This window comes from Lethenteron reissneri, chromosome 23 (genome assembly GCF_015708825.2).
Source record: "Lethenteron reissneri isolate LAM-NWPU_2019-01 chromosome 23, ASM1570882v1, whole genome shotgun sequence".
NCBI lineage: Eukaryota > Metazoa > Chordata > Hyperoartia > Petromyzontiformes > Petromyzontidae > Lethenteron > Lethenteron reissneri.
The window spans coordinates 8,051,953-8,078,028 of NC_083801.1; the positions used below are offsets into that span (position 1 = coordinate 8,051,953).

At 41.6% G+C, this 26,076-nt stretch overlaps 1 protein-coding gene across 1 annotated transcript in view; it reads right to left on the bottom strand.

Annotated features, from left to right (window-relative positions):
• Positions 1–269: 269 nt before the first annotated feature.
• The window catches only part of LOC133345912 (ETS translocation variant 1-like), a 61,032-nt gene continuing 35,225 nt past the window's right edge, over positions 270–26,076 (bottom strand). The window contains exons 5-11 of the mRNA XM_061557025.1: positions 24,508–24,667; positions 22,195–22,638; positions 20,332–20,759; positions 18,983–19,051; positions 5,722–5,987; positions 3,935–4,036; positions 270–3,563 (exon numbers count right to left, since the gene is read on the bottom strand). Coding sequence (XP_061413009.1) covers positions 3,342–3,563; positions 3,935–4,036; positions 5,722–5,987; positions 18,983–19,051; positions 20,332–20,759; positions 22,195–22,638; positions 24,508–24,667 — 1,691 coding nt within the window. The 3' untranslated portion in view covers positions 270–3,341. The remainder of the gene's footprint in view (positions 3,564–3,934; positions 4,037–5,721; positions 5,988–18,982; positions 19,052–20,331; positions 20,760–22,194; positions 22,639–24,507; positions 24,668–26,076) is intronic.

Sequence of the window (26,076 nt, forward strand, 5' to 3'; positions counted from 1 at the left end):
TAGCAACGTTTCTCCATTCGAGAATTGGCATGCTACACAGGCACACAGAGCTCTACTCTTGGAATTACGTCAACGGGTCTGTAGTATCCTCTTCACGGCTGGCATACTTTGGTGGTTGCTCCGCACGGATGAGTGGAGAGCAGGAGCAGCAGGAATTCAGCCAACCGACTCAACTCTGAGAGAGCCATGTCGTCACTTGGACTATCAGCAATGTAAAAACAAAGTTGTACAAAGGAAACGTGGAAGAAAAAAAATCTTCTGAAATATAACATTTTTCATTTATTTTATTAATTACATTTCTTTTTTTAAAGATGAATGCTCGATACATGATTAATTTACGGCAGGTCATGGAACCAACGAGAAAACTGCATAGAGTAATTCTAGTCATGTAGTTTGTGATGTTTCAAACCAGTGCTCAAAGGGTGATGATACGGATATAATTATTACAGAATATGAAGAAACGAAACTAAATATGCAGATTTTAGTTTTTTTTTTTGCAAAGCAGGCACTGCCAAGGTCATTTACAAGTTATGCCACAATACCGTTGATTGTTCAGCAATATCTAAAGCAGAAATTACAAAAACATCATTTCAAAATACACGAAAATGGCCATTATACTACAATAAAGTGATAAACCTAGTGCTATGTTAACATTCATCAGTTAAAACATCATCTATACAGCAAGTAAAGCACAAAAATAAGGCAATATATACAATTTACAAACATTATAAAAAGTTACTGGGATAAAAACAATACATCCGAATTAGATACACGTACATACACGCACTCGCTATCTTTAAGCATAATAGTCCAAATATATTCTTAAGGATTGTCAGTTGTCCTGTGAAACAGGCAACACATTTTCGAACGCTAATATAAACTGCACATTTTATTTTAAAAAAGGGCATTCATGACGTATGAAATAGCGTACGCGTGTCTTCTCTCGAAAATGATGACCCTGCAGATTTCTGTCACATTGCAAAATGCAATTATTAAGTCAAGCGAAAGCAACGTTTTGCATGCTTCACATATGGCCATAGTAGTACACTTAGCTTTAAGTATGTAACAAGACAAAACCTCTCTGATGGCTTCTATGAAGCAAATACAGATCAAAGGTGTACGGAAGGGCCAACATGGTACATCATTTAACACGTTGGAGGCTTTCACAACCAATATTATCCACAATAGAGTTTTTTTGTGTTAGATCGCGTAAATATAAATGTGTCGTTAAACCCGCTACCACCCGACACAGCAAATTAGTGAGGTTTGTCACGTAAACAAAACATGCCAATTCATTACTAGTACAGCACACCGGTGTGTTGGAGAGTAAACCCACAACATTTACAATTCGAGTCCGACGTTTCGCCAATAATTACCACGAGCGTCACCAGGCAACAGCTAAAGTTGTGGAGAAATCCTCCTGTTTTGAAAGCTACAGGCTTAGTGCTGCTTGGAAGCAAATGATCAAGTAATACACACATAGTAAAGGTTTTTGGGTTAGATCGCATAAGTATAAATGTGTCGTAACCCTCCACCACCCGACACAGCCAGTAAGGTTTGTCACTTAAACAAAACGCGTAAATTAGTTGCTACTTCAACCCAACGGTGTGTTGTAAATCCACAACATTTACTATTGTAAATGTTGTAAATGTTGTGGATTTACTCCTTACTGGCTGTGTCTGTTGGTGGAGGGTTACGACACATTTATACTTACGCGATCTAACCCAAAAACCTTTATTATCAATAATATTCGTCGCAAAAGCCTACGTGTTCAAGTAAAACACTTTAACTGCATGCCTATACAGGTCGATGGTGATTAAATATGAGATAACAGGTATTGCAATTTCTTGCACCCATAATGGCATGGTGTGCATGCATAATGTTTGTTGATTACCCTATGAACAACCCAACCGGTAATGGATATCCATTGTAATTTATCTGCGTACATTAACCCCCCACTCTGGCCTTCGCACCTGATTGGTTCACAAGTGACGACATCACATTTATCCCTCGATTTAAGACCAAAAAATTAACCCGTAAAAACAAAGTTTTTCACTATAAATCCTTTATATGCGTGGCGGCTAGAGTCCTCTCGTCGTCTGGCTTGAGATGGCTGCCACCTATGGGTCAGATGATTGCATGGCAGCATTAAGCAATTGGTAATTAAATATAATATTTTTGTCCTAAAAAGTGTAAAATTTTGGAGAAAAAAATTTCACGAACATTAATTGTCACGCACAACGAGTCTGTGCGGAAAATGTCAGCTCGGTTGGATCACGGGAAGTGGGTTAAAAAAAGACCGAAAGATTTGCACGGTCCTAAGCAAGCAAGCAAGCGAACTTAATATAAAGGATTTAAAAAAGGAGGATTTCTCCACAACTCTGGCTGTCACCTGATGATGCTCGTTGTAATTACTGGTGAAACGTCGTACTCAAATTGTAAATGTTGTGGGTTTACTTTCCAACACACTGTACTAGTAACAAATTGCCATGTTTTATTTACGTGGCAAACCTTGCTAATGGGCTGTGTCGGGTGGTGGCGGGTTTAACGACGCATTTATATTTACGCAATCTAACCCAAAAACATCTATCACGGATTTTAAATTGTGTAAAAACACGTTTCTCCTCGTGTTTAAGAAATTTGAATCAAACACATGTGAAATATACCGGCAAGTACTTTTAAGAGCTCAAAGATAATCGCTAAGGTTTCGAATAGAAATATTTTTTTAAATCAGGAAACAAAACAGTTCTCATCCGGTGTGCATGCACGTGAATGGGCAAAGGTTGAAAAATACAAATTCAAACGTGTCACCGCAAACAAAGTCCAAAGGAGCCGTGGGGCCATGGCGTGCCGCGTGCGGTCAAGCCACTGCCATTATTAAGCCACATCCGGCCTTCTCGCCGCACTTCAGGGTGATTTAGTTACAAATGTGCATCGACTTGATGCACTCCGCTACAAAGAGCGAAAGGTTCAGATGAAAACACTGCAAAGCTTTCGCCACCTGCTTAGGTAGCACGTTATGGCTTTATGTAGCGTAGTAAAGCTTAAAGAGAGCTTCGAACTCGAAGCTAATTATAGAAGTACCGAACGGGTTAGGTTATTTACCAATTGAACATGAAAAACGTGTCACGTACAATCAAGAGGCATTTCTAACCATTTATTACATGAAAAGTGGCTATAGCCTGCCTGATAACAAGCACATAATACCCTACAAAAATGTGAGAATTCATAGCCATGCCTCTATAATCAACGTACCTAAGGTCATTTGAAAAGCACACGTCATGCCACACACCAGGTTTAACCTGCCAGACGGTGGGCAGCTCTGTGGCACGAGGCCAGTCTCAGTAGGCGTAGCCCTCGGTGTACTGCACAGGATTGCAGTGTCCAACTTCCTGCAGGTAAGTGGTGTTCTCTTCGAAGTGTGTCAGGGGCACCGTGTCAGCCCCGCTGACTTGCCGCTCGATGTCGGCCTTGAGCAGAGGCCTTTGGTTGTCCGGGAATGCCAAGGAGAAGAGGGCCTCTGGGTCGCATACAAACTTGTATACGTACCTCTCACCAGCCACCTGTAAGGAGCCATGAGCATGCCAGTTATAATTCCACGTGATAGGATGAACTAAATAAATCCAGAAACAACTCTGGACGTCAAAGTGCATGTCTACGTGGATTTATGTGTTTGTACACATTGTGGTTCATGTGGGTGGAAGACGGGCTTTCAATTAAAACAAAAGTGTCTTGATGAGGAAATGTCGGCTAACGCTCAGATCAACGTGATAGTTGTTATTGCTCCAAGTGTAATTGCAATTACAATTTGCTGAGAAATATTTTGTCGACTAAAAAAATATTGTTCGTTTTTTTTATTCAGAGACATTCATTCATTAAAGTGTAATGCACGTCGGCTCATTAGTGAGTGCCTGGTTGCAGTGCATCTCCCCACCTTCTGCATGATGCCCTTTTCGTAGTAGTAACGAAGGGAACGACTTAGTTTATCGTAATTCATGGCCGGCCGGTTTTTCTGGACACCCCATTTTCTCGCAACCTACAAATAGGACAGAAGACATGAAATATTGAACAGTTTTCTTTTTGCCCTCAACAAACACAGTGCGACATTCACATGTATGCCCAACTTTATTTCTTGCTGCATGCATGCAATGCTGTATTATTCATTTTCTGTCAGTACCAATTTAATAATATTACTACATTCTTTGCTGTCAAATGGTACATTTGTTATTTCTTTTGTTTGTTTCCTTGTGTTTCCTTGTGTTTAGGGCCAGAATACAGCATTTTAATATCTACCATGAGAAATCAAAATTAAAATATGAAATCACGTACATATGTAGTACAAATTATTTTTCATTGTTACTCTCAAACTGTGTAATGTTTCAAATACAACTTTCCTAGAAATATTAATATAATTTAATATTCACGTATTTCTTTTTGACATAAAAATTTATTATATGCACATTACACGTTTTTTTTGTATAATCAAGAAACAAATACAATTTAAAAATCAAATACATTAATAAATAATATTTCCACTGGATTACAATCTGCCTTTGCACAATATTTTAAATGCAAATTGTATTTATAGAAAAGGATATTGTCATCTGAATTATAAAAAAAGCTGTTGTGCAATAACACCAGTAATATAAAATTGAAAATCAAAATGAAGACTGGTGTTGAGCATTTTACTAGCAAGCATTGGTGTCGTTTGTTAGTATGGTAACAATTATGTCTTAATAGATCAACATCCAGCATGCAGCCCGTGCGTCTTGAGTGGTCTGAAATCACGTGGTCTCATTTCAACTGTAGTTCAGTGCACAAACTGTTTGATGTAGTTCAATGCTACACTGATTTTTTTTCATCCGGAGATAAATACCTCACATTAACAGGAATAGCATTCTCAATCGGGAAAAATCTTGGGGAGAAAGAAGACAAGTCCTTGACTTAAAGCTTTCGTGACTGTAGGAATTCATATTCTATGGGTCTTTCGGTAAAGTCACGTCGTAGTTTTTAAATCTTTTATATTAAGTTCGCTCGCTTGCGTGCTTGCGTGCTTGCTTACGACCATGCAAATCTTTCGGTCGTTTTTTAACCCACTTCCCGTGATCCAATCGAACTGACATTTTCCACACAGACTCGTTGTGTGTGACAATTAATTTTCGTGAAAAATTTTTTCCTAAATTTTACATTGTTTAGGGAAATTTTTTGAAATATTTAATTACCAATTGCTTAATGCTGGCAGACAATCATCTGACCCATAGGTGGTAGCCATCTCAAGCCAGAGGACGAGAGGACTCTAGCCGCCACGCATATAAAGGATTTAGAGTGAAAAACTTTGTTTTTACGGGTAAATTTTTTAGTTATTTTTTAAATATTCTTTGAACCTATCTACGCGAGTTTACCGAAAGACCCATAGAATAAGACAGGTCCTGTACCATTTAAATATTACCTTACTAGCAAAACTCACAATGGTCAATAGGTTCCAAAGCATAGCCTAAGCAGGCTTCAGTATATCAAGTGATGGGAAGGGATTTAAACCCTCCCATTTAAAATCATTCCTTAGCAGCCCACATGAGAAAACCTCAAAATGCACAGCTTAACGGGCTTCATTTCAACTAAGGATGCCATTAAACCTCTTAATTATACGTACAAGAAGTGCAATTGAATACCAATGTCCAATCTCGCGGTGGTGGCTTGTGCATTGCCATTCAGTGCTTGTACCTCCTCCGGCTCCAGAAGCTTGAACTCCATGCCGCGTCCAGTCCAAGTAATGAGGTGTCCATTCGCCGGGTCGTCCAGGAGCGCCACAAGAAATTGCCAGAGCTGCAGCGAGCCGCGCCGCTGGTACGGGGGCGGCCCATCCCGGAAGGGGCCGGAGAGGCCACCTACCCCCACGTGGCGGTAGGGGCCGCAGGCACGGGCACCCAGCTCACAGAAGGAGCCGTCCTGCACGGAGCCCGGCTCCAGCTTCACGTCGCGCGCCAGAGCTGCACACAGAAGTGCGGTCGCATGCGCAGGTCACAAATTTAGACAGCTCGAGGATGAACTTTGGAGGTGTGCATTTCAGGTTGTTCCATGTTTGACGTTCCACTCCACATATACTTGGATCTCCTTCAGGAGATGAAGAGGGCACTGAAGAAGCTCCCTGCACGTGCGGCGTTACACAACCGGCACACACGTCCGATGGCTAGGCCAGCGAAAACCTCACGCATTAAGCTCTAGGAAAAGGCCTCACTGCTTAAAAGTGACAATGTATTCATTTTCTCCGGATGGCATAGGATTATGAAGTCATTTCATCGTTGATTGATGGGTGTTGTATCGTTGGGCTTTTTTGAGATATATATTTAAGCTGAGATATATTTACTTGAATTTAATCGTACATTTTTTGAAAAATTTCTCCTTGCAAAAATACAGTATGTGAATAAACTGCCATGTGGCCCAATATTTAACCCACCAAAAAAATATGCATAATAAAAGGGATAAAGAATGGTTTTACTTATCACTAACATGAGATGAAAAAAATGTGACAAATACAAATGGCTGACACATTTGACAATGTTTCATAAGTTTGACTGGAAAAGCCACTGATGAATGTAAATCAAAAACAGTTCAACCACTCAGCATTGTACAAAAACAGCAAAAATAATGCCCAGTTATTGAAGACATTAAAATCCGAGGAGAATTGGCTTTATCATCAAATAAGCCAAACAAAAATTAGAAAACATACCCAGCGCACCCTTATTCAATTAGTCTCAGCACAGAGCATTACTTTAATGACAGACATGACTTGCTAACAACATGAAGACTAACAACCATCTTGATTCTGGAGAAAATTGGATTTCAGCCTCGCAACAAAAGCAACAAATCTAGATATTTATCATGTAAGTGGTTTATACCGCAACGTTTTTATACACAAACCATGATAAATGCGCAGAGTGTGGACATGATGGCATGAAGAGTACATTTATATCATCAGCATTAACTCAATCGCCACAGTAACGTCGTTTTAACACTGATAGGTAATGTAACAACATTACTATATGTTTGTTGACATGTATATGCCAATATGTTGTAAAACACATTTCTTCAGTAAAAAAGACATGTGTACCTTCATTATGTATGATGTATAAACAATGTATAATCATTCACATTAAAAAAAAACCCTTATTGTACTTAACACATAGGCTTACAATTGAAAACATTTATGAAACGTTTAACACAATGGCTTAAGAAAATAGTTGTAAATACTACATAATGGCAAAATTCACATGACAATGTTGGTTTAAAAAATCTTACGCAAATATATTCCCATTCTCACTGTTCAGACTGTTCAAAAATTAAATTATATCAAACACACGTAACTATTATCAAACATCCTTGGTTATGTTGACTGTATTCTGTTAGGGATGTCATTCGCTTTTCCACCACCCAACTCGCAATTGTCAATGTCAACATCGATCATTTTACATAATGAGTTTGGGTCACTCCAAGTGCAGACATTTCAGGCACGGAACAATTATCACCCGTGCACAGCTCGGTAACAAGGCACTGCGGGACCTCTTCCCTTCACTCAGTCATTGAGCTTCAATGGAACCCCTGAGAGGATGTGGGACTGTACTATTCGCTGTGTGAATTTCATCAATACACCTGCCGCCCAAGTGAGCTTCAGTGACAACACGGAAGGCCAATGGGCTCATCAATCACCGTTTTCCTTTTGAGAGAACATTTTTTTAAAATGCATTTTCAGGCCAACTTGAGAGCAGAAGATCATCGGAGACAAAGCTAACGGTGTGCTCATATACAGGTATCCTTTGATTTACGAACGTTCGGTTTGATGGACAGTTTTCGATGAACGAAATCGCATTTCCGTGTAAACAACATTTCACATGGCACGGGCCATTAGATCAAACAAGCACGAGGAGGCCTTATCATCCATCCACGACAGCGTCACGGAATTCCTACAGTACAACAGTAACGCCTCCACGTCACCTTACCAGTCATTCCAACATGCAGATCTTTTTTGTCGAGTTCCCGGAATACGTATTTTTTTTACGAATCGTTATTCAAAATTTTCATATTTATGTTGTTATTTTTTTTTAATGTAAAAAGTAGCAAAGGTGTTTATTTTTGGTTAGGAGTAGAGTTTGAATGACTGTCCGAAACGCATTCCCCATGTTTAGCATTCAATTAATGTGGAAAGCCTTTCTGATTTATTACATTTCCGTTTGACACGTGTTTTTTTATGTATAGCTCATCCCTTTTGTAAATAGAGGGTTACCTGTACAGAGGCATCACATTTGCAATTAAGTAATCAACATGACAACCAGAATCAGAATCTTTATTTATACTGGAGGAATATAATGAGGTATTAAGCTCTTTTTCACAGAAGTCCACGTTCTGCTTTGTTATTGACATAACACTGCTTTCAACCGTTAAAGTACCGTACGAAAACTCGCATTCATAAAAGGTGACATTTCGAGCAATTGTCCTTCATAGCACATACTTATTAAATAATTATGATTAGACAAAGGATCTCAGCTAGGTCAATAACACTAACAGACAAATGCTTGGCAGTGTGATTATGTCATCATGTGTATCCTCATGCCTTTCAACCTCCACGTGTCTGCCAGGGAGTTGGCGACACATCCCATCGAGATTTGAGACAGTCCCAGGTGTTTGAACGTTAAGTCCTGCTGAAGATCAATCAAGACTTTCAGTTTATGGCGCACGCTTTATATTTGAATGAATAAACTATACGTGGCCAACATTCCAACCATGCGGTACAACCGGCTGTCTAATTAGTACACCACGTACACTATGGTCATTATTCACAGAACAAACCAAGCGGCACTTTGTAAGAAACGGACAGGATTATGTGCGATTAAGCTCTGCACTGTGTATAGCCAAGTCTGGCAAGGTTTCCTCGTGATGTTACTAAAATAAAACTCGTTGTGATCCATAAGAGTGGATTACAGAGCAATGTCTCAAGTCGAGTTTCAGGATAATGTTCCCGAAAAAGTTTCCTGCCTTGTGACCGGTCATCCTAAAAAAACGCATTCGTATCAAATGGTCAAATGTGCAATGTTCTGCCAGTATCGTAAGCAAGGGCCATTTATAAGCGTGTGGTTCTTGTGAGATGACACTGATCTGATTAACTATGGAGGGCCTTCTGCAGAGCACTCGTTTGTTATTCACAGATCATTTTTAGCTCTTGCATCGATTTCATTGAAGCAACCTCTCACAGGCCATTTTGTTCGGGTTTAATTTTAAGTACTCTTTTTTTTGTTTAAAAAATTACCAGCCTCTAATACGGCAAGTCCATCCACGATTTACTCGCAGATGTGTTGTCGGGTCTGCACCGCGTGTGTTAGTTGGGACAGTGTCCAACGATCGTCTCCACATGCTGGGAGCTTATTCGGTAAATTCATTATTCAGTTGCTAAAGATGTTTTCACCATGTGGAGCGAAACATCGGACAACATACTCAACAACACGCGAAACAACGAGAAGACACATCCAAGAGCTATCGCGCACAACTGCTAAACACCTACGCAGTGGTGTAGTTCATGAATTGCTATGTAACATTGGGAAGTGCAAAATGTTAGAAATTAAGGTTTTCACAAAGGCTTTTTTAAAATTACATCCTTTTACTACATGCAACAATTTAACCAATTGAATAAAAGCCAAAATCCATTTAACGAACTACGGTTAGGAAACTCACTTCAAATTAGGATGCAGAGAAAAATAGACACTTCTGACAGCACCTCTATTTATTTGTTCACTTTTAAACGCACAGCGATGAAATGCTCCCTTAATTTGTCACATTTCTCTGTAAAACACGTGCCTTGCATGAAAACGCGTGAATACCTGTCGAATAGTGCTGCTATGAGACTAAATTGATTTCCAGAAAGATTGTAAGAGCCATGAGGGTACATTTTCCCCGATAAAAATGTATTTCCCAGCACACGAGCCGTTTCGCTATTAACATGAATGCCAACTCCTGATGGGGATGCCTGTCACGTCCGCAGACGATCGTGTGAACTGTGAAATGTTATTTTGGATAGCGATCATTAATGAAGTGTATCTTAGTGGAAATTCTCTTTTTGCCAAAGTGCATGATTGTAATAACTTTTTACACAGACATGGCCTCTTGTCCTCCAACACAAGTAAACTGTAGGCAAGGGATTTAAAAGTGAGAGACTTAGTTTAACAAGTAGGAAGCTTTGGCGACCGATAGCATCCATAACAGGTTTTTTTGGGGGGTTAGATAGAGTAAATATAAATGTGTCGTTAATCCCGCCACCACCCGACACAACCAATTAGCAAGATTTGTCACGTAAACAGAACATGCCAATTCGTTACTGGTGTTTTGGAGAGCCAAGCCACAACATTTACAATCTGAGTACGACGTTTTGCACATCATCGCATCTAACCCTCTATTTAAGGAATTAAACAGGAGGATGATTTCTCCACAAATCTGGCTGTACGCCCGATGATGCTAGTTGTAATTACTGGCGAAACGTCGTACTCAGATTATAAATATTGTGGTTTAGCTCTCCAACACACCAGGTATGCTGTACTAGTAACGAATTGGCATGTTCTGTTAACGTGACAAACCTTACGAATTGGCTGTGTGGGGTGGTGGCGGGTTTAACGACACATTTGTATTTACGCAATCTAACCCACAAAACCTGTGTTATGAGTGAGAGACTTGCAGGGCGTGATATGCTGTGGCCTACGAGGGGAATTTCCTTGACTGTGCTCTTTTAATCCCCAGGACTAAACTTTCAGTTGTCCTACCTGGGGAGGATAACCCTATTCTATACCAGGGACGGTTTCTTCATTAGAGCGATTGGGCGACGCACCACCAATGTCATTGAACCACAGAGTTACGCGAGCCGTTACTGTGCCTCTGGATATAGTCCAATCAGCGTCATGTCACGTTCTGTGGAGTACCGCCTCTTTTTGGGCGATTTCACTCCGGCTGAGAATCGCCCAGAGTGTTCCCATAGACTTACATTCAAAGTTGTTTTTTTTCGAACGGCGGGCGCTCTAATGCATTCTCTATGGCTTCCGGGAGGGCTCGCACTAACGTGCTTACGTCATCATACGTAAGCACGTTTCAGTCAACAATATTATTTGTCGCCACCTAGTGGAATCTTTAATAAAAGAAACTGAGTGGATTGTAATAATAGTGAGTATAGAAACCAACAAGATGTATTGTAAGAGTCACTTTATTTTTCATTAATATTAAAGAAGTGAAGTTGCCTTTACATGCTTAAGCTGTTAATTTATCCATTGCATGGGTGGACCTTATCCTTATCAATCATCCAGACATTAACCCCCCCTGAGAGATTTTGCAGGAGCCGCCACTGTTCTATACCCTGCCCAGATAAAATATTGTGAATTTACAATGTCAGGATGGAGCCTAGTCGATGGGCACTGCTTGCGAATAGCAGGTGGAGGTACAGCAACGGTGTCTTGAATCTGCCTGTGCGGAGCTTTGAGCGTCACCTCCGATTAGCACGGTTGGCTCCGTAGGGTGTGGGAGAAGTTCACCATAGGTACATAAATCACCCCATTCTACGTATGGTGGGTTTTCTCCAGGTTCTGTGGTTTCCTGCCATAAGCAGCCAAACACTCATTACTCATTCAGACGAATATCCCAATGTAGCAGGACTCCTCCTGAAAGAGTCTTGAGAATCAGTGAGGCTTCCCAAAGCAAACTGGATTCTCATTATTATTTAAAAGTGTATACTGAAAACCAATAGAAATATTCCTTGTTATGCGTTCATCTATTGATATTTTAAGTTATTTGTCGATCTGTTATTGGATGAAGGCCTCATCAGGCCAAGTTGGTTATGGGGATTGTTTAGATTGGAGTGACAAAGGCATGCATCATAATGGAGAAAATATCAACCATCTTTAATTTGCTGACCACACGAGTGATGAGAATGGGAATGAACTTCAGGAAATGTTAGAATAAAAGCCATTTTCTATACTTTTTAGGCAAAAGCAATAAAAAAAATAACACTTAGTACCCAGGAACAAAAATTGTGTTACACAGTGTAGCCATCAATAGTAATGGAATCACAGCCAAGGAATTCACCGTGCCCGAGAGCACGCCCACCGAGGAGACGGAGTGATGAAATAAATTCGCTGGCAGGTGTTGGATGGCTTTGCCATATCGCAAGATTGTGAGATGCGGCGGCAGCGTGAGGGTGCCTTCATCCAGCAGTGGATGATTATGATGACTATGCAAGATCAAAAAACAAACGTCCATTTCTGAAGAGATTAAATGGTATTTTACAAATGGATTAAAACTACTGTTGTTGTGTCATGGCCAAATTAAAACAAATACACCCTTGACATCAAAATTAAAGACCTCGTGACGTGTGTTTTTTTTACATTGAGCTGATGTAATTGGCAAATTATCCAACCCGCTACACACACTGCAAAATATGTCCTACTGCATGAAGGGCTGATTTTTTGAGTTCGTACTTTACTGCGAGCACTGCGGATTGCTATAATGTTACGGGAATTCTATCCCCGAGTTGGTAATGAGGGCTTCCATAATAATGCATGTGCAGCAATCGCTGCCCACACCAGCAATCACAGGAGACCAGATTCATTTTCGCCATTTTCCTTGACAAGTAAATTGGCATTGACTTGAAACTGACATGGTGAAAATGGTAACAGTCCCTGGATTGCTACCACTCATTAGTAAAATCACAGACCATTACGGCATTTGAAACACTGTCATTTACATATACCGTATGTCTTTATGCACGACGAGGCCGATGTTACGTAAGCATTTTCAAGATTTGTCACGCAGGCAATGCACATTGTCGAATGGACTCGGAGACAGCTTTCGATGACATTGGTTTTGTCGTATAACAGAGACGGACAGGGTCATCCCACATGCACACCTGCAGACTCACAGGTGACACTTGCATTGTCGCTGTTTCATAAACGGGCTTTGTTGTACACACGGCCACATGCGCTGGGCCATGTGGGCACAGGTCAATGACAAGAAGAGTGTACGTAACCAGGTGGTCATTTACCAAAGATGAGACGGGCACAAAATGTCTCCTACCTCTCCAACTTAGCACATCTCAATAGAAACATATCCATTGACAATGTATTGCTTTTATAATCTCCATTTGGTATTTATTCTACGATAGGAGACATTCACGGGGTTTTCCCCTCGTTAATTTGTTCTTTTTGACTGAAGAGAATGCTACCTTGTCTATCTTCTAAATTAACACACTTTCTCCTTCTAATACATGGCTGAAATTGGGGTTCTCACCTTTTCCGCATCTTTCTGAAAATGCAAATACATCTCTTTCCATATAAATTGTTCTTACACATATATTTTGTGTAGTTTGGCTAAAAAAAATTTGTTACGTCGGCAAAGCGACACTTCACACTTCATGCTTGCAATTAAATGGAAAATAGCGCGCGGTTTTAAAGGCAAACATCATCTGAATTGGGACCGCACCTCAAGGCATCAAAGAGCCTTGTGTGGACATGCACAATGGCAGTTTGTTGATGCTGGCAAGCTGTTGACAAGTGAGAAAGCTCACACTCAAAATCCCCGTAGAATAGAATCCATCAGGAACATAACTCAGTTGTTGGCTTGTTCTTTGTATTTTTTTTTATTCTGTGACTAATTTAACATCACTTGCTTTGGCGTCACAAAACATTGGCGCCTCAGGATAATTGGTATTGTTAGCATGTCTGGAGTCATAGCGTTACGTTGGAGGTGGGAATAGGATATTGCACGCTTTATCTGTGGGTAATATTCCTTGGTTAATTCAATCTCGTGGATTTCTCTGCAAAAAGAAATTGATCCGTTTCTCTTCCAATGCCAGTATTGCATTGTGTGAGTGGGTAGGCCTGCAGGAAATGCCAAGGGATCCCAATACAGTAATGGATTTTCATACGAAAAAGATACGTACATAGAATCTGAATATACTCATAGTTTAGAATTGCATTGAACTTTTTGGTAACCTTGGAGAAGATTACATTGTCTAGATTGCCTACTGATAGAATGCGCACACATCAGCAAAATCCAGGGAACAATGTAAGAAATGCAACATCTTTAAGCTACCTCGCCCTTCCACAGTGCAAAGTCCTCCGATCACGACACTTCATTCTGCCCGGTAGACAGAGTGAAATGCTAAAGCGCCATCAATGCTGGGCATTGCATGAGGCAGGCCAAATCTCTGATCTACCAACAAAGGGTCAAATAAGTGAATGCCTCACCTTCATACGTCTCTGGCACCACACAAGTGTCGTCATACACACAACTCAAGTTGCTGCCCTCCACCAGATACCCTGCAACAGGCAGTCCAACCAGGTCAAATGAATACTTAACCTTTATCATTCATTTAAATTGTACACGCTCACATGGCCAGAGTAAGCGCATGTGCGTTGAAGAAGTGTGTGGGGGTCGAACCGTTTATTCTCTTTCATGCCGATGCTTGCTCACTGTCATCAAAATACAGGGCAATATGATCAGCGACTGTGGGATATTGACGATCAATACATTGTGGCAATGCTTAAATTATCCTACAACACATCCTGTGGGTTGGGATGTACACATTAACAATTTGACCCGCAACAAATATACCAGGGGCGGTTTCTTCATTAGGGCGATTGGGCGACGCACCACCAATGTCATTCAACCACAGAGTCACGCTAGCCGTCACTGTGCCTCTGGATATAGTCCAATCAGCGTCATGTCCCGTTCTGTGGAGTACCGCCTCTTTTGGGGCGATTTCACTACGGCTGAGAATCGCCCCGAGTGGCCCCATAGACTTACATTGAAAGATGTTTTTTTTCGACCGGGGGCGCTCCAATGCATTCTCTATGGCTTCCGGGAGGGCTCGCCCTACAGTGCTTACGTCATCATACGTGCTAACGTCATCGCTACCTAGTGGAATCTTTAATAAAATAAACTTGAGTGGTTTGTTTTAATAGTGAGTATATAAACAAACAAGATGTATTGTAAGAGTCACTTTATTTTTCATTAATATTAAAGAAGTGAAGTTGCCTTTACATGCTTAAGCTGTTAATTTATCCATTGCATGGGTGGACCTTATCCTTATCAATCATCCAGACATTTGCCCCCCCTGAGAGATTTTGCAGGAGCCGCCACTGAAATATACTCCAAGGTGTATCTCGTATTCTTCACATGCCACGTCCAAGAATAGAATTGCAAAAAACCGAATTGCAAGTGGACATGAGCAAGACACGATGTTAAAAAGTGTGTGGTTATGCTCACTGCTGACAGTTTCGAGGCAAAGTCGTTCAGAATTGTTTGGGAAAATCTAGCCTGCATGTCCTCTTGTTGTGTCCATGCGATTGTTTTAGAATGTTTCATCTAAACAGCATGCCCTGCTGTTGTGTCTGTGTTGCTAGCAGTCGTCAGAAATGTAATCAAATCACATTCACACTGGCAAATAAAACGACATAATGCAGAAGAGTTTAGCTGAGGTTCCTCAATCACGATATGTCATTGCTCTTGCAAAGGCCAGCTGCCAACATGTCAACAATAGTGTGTTTTCCTGTCGTCTCAGCATGAGATTACATTTCATAGTCGTGCTCTTGTCAACTATTTATCTCAATTATAGTCAGGAGCAGTGAGAGGGAGATTCGAGGGAAGAGGTGTGGATACAAATGCTTGGTTGGAACATCGAAGGCAAATAAAAAAGTATGTAGTGTTAGAAATTTCCTTTGTGAACTGATAGTTTTAACACCTCAACCTTTGCAAAGGTACATATATATATTTCATAATAGTGCAATAATATAGCACGTGGTTTAAAAATAAATCAAAGTCAAGTATTGCTTACACACAAATGTAATACGAAAGCACCAAAGGAAGCACAACACAATACTTTATTTTGAAGAATCTGGTTGTTTGTTTTCTCTCATTATTTCGCCATATCCTTTTAAAACACCGTACAGTACTTTCCAACTGGAAAGAGTCCCTGATGTGGGCACGCCTGCCCTCTGTTTGCCAAGCAAAGCACCTGGCTGTTCCCATGAACTAAACCGGGACAAAGCACAGAACCTTTATTGTGCACAAGCAAAGACAAAGATCCCCCGTATAGCCTTAACATGCTGTTGGGGCAAGTGCTGTTAGCAAGCATCTATGAAGGCCGGCACAGCACACGAGGGGGTGTGTGGCCAGCAACACGCCCGGCCGCCTTTGTCTCCCTAGTGACGATGTTTACACACTGCACCAGGTACTCATTTGAGGCCGAGTCGACCTAGGAAGGCCCAGGACCGGTTCAGATAATCGTCACTGGTGTTGGCCCTGAGCGGGAATCGAACTCGGGTCGCCGGGTTCGTAGCACAGCGCGCTAACCACTACACTACCGCTCCCCGTAAGGACACACACACACACTGTGATTCTTATTCATATATATCTATATGGCACACAATCTTTTGTGTTTCACACACTCATGATCTGTGTACATATATAAAGTTCTCCATACACACGCACAAAGGTCATCAATTTAACCTTTATGAACTGTCAAAGAAAGTGCTGCAGTGAGCACCTGCCAGGGTTGAAACGGAACATGAGGGTGTGATGTGGCCAGCACAATGTCCAGCCACATTTGCCTCAAAAAGTGCTGATGTTACACACCACGTCAAGTATGCTTTTGTGTCGAGTCAACTCCGTGATGGTACAGACGAGATAACGTTTGTCACTGGTGCTGTCTGATTGATCAGCAATAGAAACTGGATCGCCAAAATCCTAGAAAGTTGCATCAATCCATTTAAAACGATTAACTAAACTATTTAACCAGGTAAGGCCCAATGAGCTATATAGCTCTATTTCAGAAGTGACCTGGTTACAAATGATAGTGCAATTGAAGTGGCTTATCATGTGAACATTGAGAAGCAGCCAAAAAACTCTAATCGCATGTTTCTAAATGTGGAGGGGAAAAACCAGAGGACCTGGAGAAAATCCAAGTGACCACCAGAAGAACATGCAAACTCCAAATATATACCTACGACCTCCTGTATACCAGGCGAGGTAGTTAACAAGAGACATAGATTTATTAGCGAGCGCCTACGAAGACCGGCACGACACGCGAGCATGTGGGTGGCCAGCACCAAGCCAAGCCCCCTTAATCATCCCCAGTGGCAATTTTTACACACCATACCAGATACGTATTTAAATAAGCGGACATAGGGGAGGCCCAGAACAAGTTCAAATATTCTCCAATGTTATTGTTCATCGGCAAGTAATCGAACTCGGGTTGCCTGGTTCGCAACGCAACACACTAACCACCACACGCCACTAATCACTTCCACACACAAACACACACGCACACACAAACTCGCACTGTCTATAATAAAGCACACCACAGTGGAGAATCAGCCACTATAATCATCTCAATGGACACTAAGCCCAAAACAAAAAGGCATTAAGACCAGCCAACTCAACTCTTGGAACATTGGTGTATGGCTTACAATGTGCTTGTTCACCGATGAGCTCACCACACACACACTCATTCACACACACTCACACAAAGACACAAGTTCCACATTAAGCCTTTACAGACTGTTGGGGCAAATGCAGTATGCCACCGCTGCGGATGGCTGCTGAATAAAAATACTTGTTTTTCTATGTGGAGGGGCAGATATGTGAAAGAGGCACATTAGTTTTGTTACCCACGAAGGCCGACCGAGTACACGAGGGGGCGGGTGGCCAGCACCACGCCCGGCCGCCTTTGTCTCCCTAGTTTAGGAATCGAACTCGGGGCACCGGGTTCGTTGCGCAGTACACTGACACCCATGGTCAATCCACTGCTGGATGAAAACCCCCTCGCCCCCCCCCCCCAAGCTGTTGCCACCTCTCCTGGTCGATCTTGAATGCAATAAGTCATTCAGCACTTGCACATGATCTGATTTCCTTACTCCATATCCTTGGTGGACGTCCTCTTGCGTGAATTCCATTCATTGGTTGCTGCGCCATTATTATTCTTGATCATCATCCACCGTCCCTTCTTGACATGACATGTCCTGCTCAAGCCCACTGACACGAATGGGTGTTTCTGTCTGACTGTGTGGCTTTGTCTGTCTTCACCTCTTTTTGTGTCCCTGTGTGCGTCTGTCTCTGCATTTTAGTTTCTGTGTCTCGCCTTGTGTCTCTCGGATAGACACAAGGAGAGACACAGAGACGTGCGGAGATATGAAGACAACCACATGTCTTTGAGGCACAGCTTGTTTTTGTGCAAGAGATCCTCCTGCTGTGATTGAAGACTCCGCTTAAGCACAATTATTACACGGATAAATGGAGTTGCTCACTAAATAACATCTATTATCTTCAGGTTATCCACAAGCATTGGCTGTCTATTTTTCTGGCAAACACTGCATGTCACAGCTCCTACTTATCCAGGATCGTTGCAGATAAGAGGGGCCATGCATCAAATTTATCCTATTATGCGTGAATTTACCTCCACAGATAAGTGGGGTAAACCCCGGGGATAACCTGCATATAATAGGATACTTTATATGGATCCCCCATATCAAGAGAGATAAGAAGAGTTCTCTTGTGATATTAATTTAGTGAAGAATCTCTAAAACGGACCATCCTGTATACGTCAGGTCTGTGTATACACACACACACAGGAAGTACGCTTCATCTGGGCATTGCCAACGCCCATTCTCAATCTTGGTTGCTCGTGCACATGCAGGTAACGAAGCCTTCTCTCACAACACTGCACACATACAAATTAGCCACATTGCCAACCACTGGACACAGCAACGTAGAACTCTACTCGCACAAACATTTTGCCGGTATAAATTGACCCATGGGCGGATGAACATGGCGACGACGTAAAATAAAACTAGAATGGAACATTACGGAAGTAACTTTCACAAGTAGTTTTTTTTAGATTGGCATGACAGCGGCACATTGAATGGTTTGACTGGTTTAAGTATTAATAGTATCAAAAGCATACCTTCTGGAATGGTTGGGTAATGGGCATGGCTGTCTCCTGTCAGGTATGTGGATGGGCAGCAGGAAAGATCTGGAAAATGTGAACAAGCAACAAGTGCCTTTAACGTTTCAGCTCATCGAATGCATTTTACAAGTGACGCGTGAGGCATTAATGAGATCATCACACACACACATTTACTTTACTCGTGCAGCTCTGTCATTAAAAGAGTAGAGTATGCAATGTACATCACGAAAATGCATACATATGAAAAAATTGCGAGGTGAGAATGTTGCACACCGAAGAAAGCTTTTTACTCGAAAATTAACCTTTCGTGCATAAATGCTTGACGTGCATATAGCATGCATAATTTACTCGTGACAGAGTCGTCTTTAAATCAATGAGACTTATTCGCAAAACAGTGCTGCGATCAACAAAACCGAAGATGTGAAATGGAGGCTCGGAGAGCCATTTCCAATTGGATGGCTTGCGCTTCAAGGGCAATGTGCCTTCTGTGCCGAGAAAAAGCGAATTGATTAATCTGCATTGGGAGATGTCTGTGGGGCTGGCATTCAGCTCTTAATGGACGAACAACATGGTTGCACCTTTTTCCTGAAATAAACAGGCAGAATACATACACCGTGCCATCAAGTCAATGTTCACTTTGGTTTTGCACGGCTTCCTACAAATTGAGCAGCTGGTGGCTAATAAAAATATTTTAAGTAATCTTCAATGGGAATTTGTTTTGGGAAAAGGCTCTTGAAATGGAGATTCGTTATTTAAACGTAGAGAGAGAGGAGGAACGCATCTCGAATACAATATTACAAATGTTGGATTTGCTTGCGTGCATAAATCACAAGCTGCTACCAATATTTGATCCACTCTTTACAGTCACTCTGTTTGATTGCTTGGCTGTGGTTTTGGTTCATGAAGTGCTTTATGGAAAACAACAAAAATTCACTTTCAATTATTTCTTTGAACCAACAGCGTGCAGTTGTAAAGCAGTTCTAAAATCTATCAGCCAGCTTCAGCACCAAAAAAAGCACACTTGATAATGACTTGAAACCATTACTATATCGAGTGTTCAATATTTCCCTTTATATGCTTGCATCCCCTCTTCTATTGTAGAGTTAGAGGAGACAAACACACACATCTCGTCCTTTCAGCCAAATGGTCTGGAAAATCTTCAGTATTATGAAAATAAACCTCTCTGCGCTCAGGAAAAGATTTTCGCAATCATATTTACGAATGTTTCCCCCTTACATATTTACGTTTGGCATTCAATACCTAAAAGCGCACATGCATAACTGAAGCAAATTGGGTGAAAGACGAGTGAAGATGTCGGCAACGTCCAGCCACAGACGCCTGCTGACCGTGCTCGTAGCTGAAGTCGGACGGCTCGCGCTTGATGTGCATGGACGGAGGCGGCGGCGGCGGCGGCGGCGGGAAGGGACCCTCGGGAGGCCCGTCCGTCCCACCCCCAGCAGCGCCGCGGTCGTACAGAGCGTCGCGGTACTCCTGCTTGAACGCACGCGGCGGAGGCGGCAGGGACAGTGCTGGCAGGGTCAGCTGAGGCCGAGTTGAAGCGTGTGCTGGGATTGGAGGCAAGGAAGAGGCCTGCTGCTGTGGGAGCTGAGGGAGGGATGGGGCCTGCGACGGGAGCGAAGGCAGAGGCCGAGCTGCGGGGGCCCCTGGCAGAAGTGGCTCGGACATCTGGCGCTGGTACGGCGGCCGCTCGACGCAGGGCGCCCCGCGGCGCACTGGGTAAAGGTGGCATGGCTCCGACAGCTGCCTCTGCACCCTGCCATCGCGAATGAGATGGGAGAATGTCTCGCGATGAAATGGTGGAGAAATATACGAACGGCATCGAATTTCAGTCTGCAAGGCATACATTCACTTACGTGGAAATATATTCAAAACACACTATAAATAAGCAAATAACGTTCTGAAGATAGCTGCAAACATGCTTAAAATGTCTGTGCCATTACAGAAATATATGGTATTGCAAGCTTCACCAGACTTAAATTTAGACGAGCTGGTGCAAACACTGACAGTTTACATATCCCATGCTGAACACAACACATCTCACGAGATTAACTATGTGTGCTCCATTTAATGTGGAATAATGCAAAGAGCAACAAAACGAACCATCAACAAAATATTTCACAATATGCCCACTGCTTAAATAAAGAGGGGTTTTCGTGGATTTTTACATACTGTAACTAGGTTCCTGAACTCATTAAGTGATTTGCAATTATTGAAAGTTTAACATATATTTAAAAGCGCAAAACTGTACGTACAAGTTGAGCCCACTGGGTTGTATAGCTGATATGAAAGATTAGTGTCAAACAGCAGTACTTTCATTGCAAGAAATACATCAGGTTTAACTTAGCTGAACATTACACGCCTTTCTCAATAAACTACTGTATAAAGGCACCCCTATGCTGTCAATCGTCAGGGTTGTTTGTCCATATTTCACCATGCGAGACATGACTGGTTTGTGAAGGGGGTGGCCTGGGATCAGTTCAGATATCACTTGCCACTGATGTTAGCTCAGTGTGAAAACCAATGTGTCCCCAATGATATGCATGGATGTATTTTGTTCTCAGACGTAAAATTACATACACATTGCTTTTTGTAATATGCATTCCAAGTAGTTGTAAATAATTATCTTTACAAGTAGACGTTGATGTTTAAAACATCGCTACCTTGTGGGCCATAGTGGATGACATTAAATAATTATATAACGTGTTCAAATAACGATTTCAAACCTTGCTAAAGTTATATTGGTTCAGGTTTATTTACATTTCAATCTCCAAGTCATTCACCAAAATTAACAAGCTTTCGCTCATGTATTTAATATTGTGCTGGATGTATACTATTGAAATTAGGAATGATGCAAGAATGATAAAAATGCCCGTTTAGCACATGCTTTACAAATAACTCCTTTTGCAGATGTGACACCACTTTAGCACCCGCGCTACATGGGAGAGAGGATCAGGCGATACGCCGATCTCATATGATACCACCCGTCCCTTCCATGCCAAGAAAGATGACCTTACTCCACAACCTGTCACAGTGTAGCATAGCAAATGTGCAGCAGGTGGGCATTTTCCTCTTGGCTTGCTTTACCCCATCGACTCTGCTAAACGATGCTTCCGGTCTGTTAGCGAAGCAGGAAGCAGGAGCCAAAACATTCCGGGTGGACCCGGGTGTCCATTTACAAGGAGCCTCACCTGTGCTCGGGCAGATACTGTGGGTGAGTGCCAGCCTGTCCGGACTGGCATTGAACAGGTGGAAACGGAGAGGCAGGGGGAGGGTGGGAAAGCTGAAACCTCCGCTCCTTTCCAGGAATATGGGGTGACAGGGGCATAGGCGTAGACACGGGCGGAGGGAGGCCCATTGCAGTTGGTGGTCCTCCTCCCACAGATGATCTTGACCGGTTAGCGGGTGTGATTCGGTTGAGCATGGAGCCAGCTGGGCCGGTGGGAGAGATGAGATTCACATGGCTCTGGCTCGAGAGGACACCGGGTGGAGTGGGCGGCAAGGGAGAGCGCGACACTTGGTATCTCATCTCCGCGTGCGTCGACTGAATGGAGCCGGGATGCATGGGTGTGGCCACGCGGACACAAGGAGGAGTAGGCGGTGGTAACATCGCCGATTGTTTCTGATCGCACAGCCTGGATGGCAAAAACAACAGGGGGTGGATAAAACACAGTTAAAATGCAATGCACGGATAACTGCCAAACATTTAATTCCGTTGGATTTACAAATGGAAATGCATTTCACATGACAGTCGTTAAGAAATATTAATTATGTAGATCTAAGATTCACGTTAAATATATTTACCATTTGATGTTATTACGTCAATAAGTATCATATTATATATCTTTTAAGATAAGGGGAGCTTAGCCTGCCATGACTTGTCTTGGAAATCCATCTAATTTTAACTACCTTTATATTTTTCAGATCTGTTTCATTAACTATGCAAAGCAAAGATGGCTAACGCATACAAAGAGAAGATTACTATGTCTAATTCCTCCTCGGCTTGTCGAATTATGTAGCCAATTTCAGTTTCTGTGATAACTGGCATTTTAATTAACACAGAGATGTCCTGACATTTAGCGTATTATAGACGCTGCTTATTTGATGGGGGACACACCTCGCGAAATAAATTCCTGAACACGCTAAAACACATGACATAAGATTAAATTCATATCTTTGGAAGATTTATGTAACAGTTTATATCAGCATGTCAAATCATAAAGGTTGGCTAATTTACCACACTGGCGATAATATCACACGTGTTCCTACGGCACCTGAAACATACATCTGGATTTCATCTTAATTGGCAGTGTTCCAGGAGCAGATCTGGATGAGTGTTCTCAAAAAAAAAGTGACGGATAATTTTTCCGTAATGATTTTTAAGATGGCATCACTATTGCTTTCAGCATGAACACCACCTGCTCACATATTCTCGGTTAAATGTAAGTTTCGTTGAACCACTAAGGAAAATAGTTAAGATGTTCATGTATTCTTGCTATTATTATTACGCACTTAAAATAGATTACACGTGTAATATTTATCTTCAAATAGATGACGTAAAATAGATTATATATCAATCAGTAAATCATTAAATAAAATAACTCTGCTTATTTGTTAGATGTAAGGAACGACATTAATGATGCTCAGCAGTAGGTTAGAGGTGGATAATAACGGCAACGCATTGCATTCAAGACGGTGAAACAGCAAACCCTGACGACGGTGGAATAAAATGCGCCACCAATTCAAACGGCATGAGTGGGATCCTTTGCCCGCCTGTGCACAATGTGATAGATGTGCATTTGTACATTTACACTACGAGACCTCCTTTACCAGTGGCAAAATGTAGTAGTAGGTTTTTACCCTTTAAACTGGTACAAAAACTGACACCTTTATACAAGGCATCATGTTTGCAATAACCACAACACAAGCAGTCAAAATGCAAACAAAAATAAACAACTCTGATAATTATATGCACTGTCCTTGAAGTTGATTGGTCCACACCCGAGACAGCTTTTCTTAGAGCCTAGTCTCCATTGGTGTTGGACCAGATGACGCCAAAAGGCGTACAACTCAAAAACAGCGCACTATCAGAGTATTGAGAGCTCGGGGTAAGCATTTACACTATGAGACCTCCTTTACCAGTGGCAAAATATAGTAGTGGGTTTTTACCCTTTAAACTGGTACAAAAACTGACACCTTTATACAAGGCATCATATTTGCATTTTGACTGCTTGTGTTGTGGTTATTGCAAACATGATGCCTTGTATAAAGGTGTCAGTTTTTGTACCAGTTTAAAGGGTAAAAACCTACTACTACATTTGTACATTGTTGGAGCATTGCTATAGTTGTCAAAGAAAGAGCTTTTGTAAAACCTAACAGCACCCTGCAATTGTGCGACATTATTCCCTCCCGCCACCGGACTTATGCAGCTAGACGTTATTGAAAGTGGAGTTTTTTTGGAGCGCCTGCCAATGAGGCATCGTCACGGCCACATCGCGCCATACCTTGGGATACAGCTGGACGCAGCCTGGCAAGAGTTCGTGCAGACTGTCCTGTTGCCCATGAGCCCGGCTTGCCGCACACAGCTGGAGCTGGGACCCAGGGCGCACGTGAAGCCACACGATTCCTTCTTGATCTTGGCCGAAGGAGGGCCATGGAAAACCACTGTACCCCCACAAGAACCCACAGAGAAATATACCACAAAAGCTTTTTTATTCATGTTTTCATCCATGAAACCACACTGTATTGTAGGTTTTTTTTTTAAAGATGTTTTCAGCCAATTAATGAGTGTTTATAAGTGTGGGATTAAATCGGAGCACCCGGAGAAAACACACGTGTGAGGGGGCAGCACTCTATCCCTCTATGGCACCTCAATGCCCATGGGCAGGGAATTTTGCAACATTTTTGTGAGGCACTAACCCTCTCTCCTCCACAGTGCTGGATTATCGGAGGGGTTCTGTTTGAGACGTTTGGTCAAATATTTTTGCGGGTAGGAAGAAACTGCAGTTTATACAAGAGGCGATGGCTTATAAGAGGTTATGACGAAAAAAAAGTACGAGAAGAAAAGTCAGCAACCCATTTGCCATACTTACACCCCACTGCGATTTGCAGGCGGGTGTCTCTCATACAATCGAAGTGTGATCCACCGATGTCACTTTATATACGGTAAAATACAAGCACGTGTGCCGTCTTAATTTTGAAGACCAAAAATGCTCCTAAAAATGTATTTTGATGTAAGGTCACCCCGCAGTTGTTAAGAATACATATTTTCATGTTTAAAATTATTTATTCAATAAAAATGTTTAATAATTACGAACGCTTACACTGAAACACATTTATCAAAAGCATACGAAAAAACATGATTCATCTAAAAAATATTATTGCTAAAACATTATACATTATTTCAGATGACAATGTAAAGTAAAAATTACACCGCTACAAACAACAGAACCATCAATCTACTGTATATTGCTATTTAGTAAATTTTGGTTCTTTTTTAATTCAATAATACGTTGAGATTGGAAACAAATATCTCACAGAAAATATATAAGTTTACGTTCTGAAGAAGAAAAAAAATGTACACAAACATCCATTTTGAAAATGTATTTCGTATTAATCTAATGCCAACCGCTTACTTGACATTTGAAGCTCATTATCTGCTGCTCTGGCTAAGAAAGCCTATTTTTGCATGATTATGGGATACAACAATTGGACAGACCATCTGGCTAGAAGCGTAGCATGGTCAATGCATTTGTAAGATTAACCCCAATAACTTCCATAGATGTTCAGGACAAAGTACCAATGAAACGACTACCAGATGTGAGTAAACACAACAATACAACAATCACACATTTCATAAGTCTTATTTTTTTTAAGTCGACAGAATTCTTCTTTTTTACTTTATTCCACAAATATACCTGAAGGGTCCATTTCCAATATGTGTCAAGTCCTAAAGACCCAAGGCTTATGTGGCCATTAGTTACATGGGAGAGTGGAATACATTTTTAATAATACATTACAGGTATTTATGGGCTATCCAGTATGGATTCATCAGACACTTTTATCAATGTTAC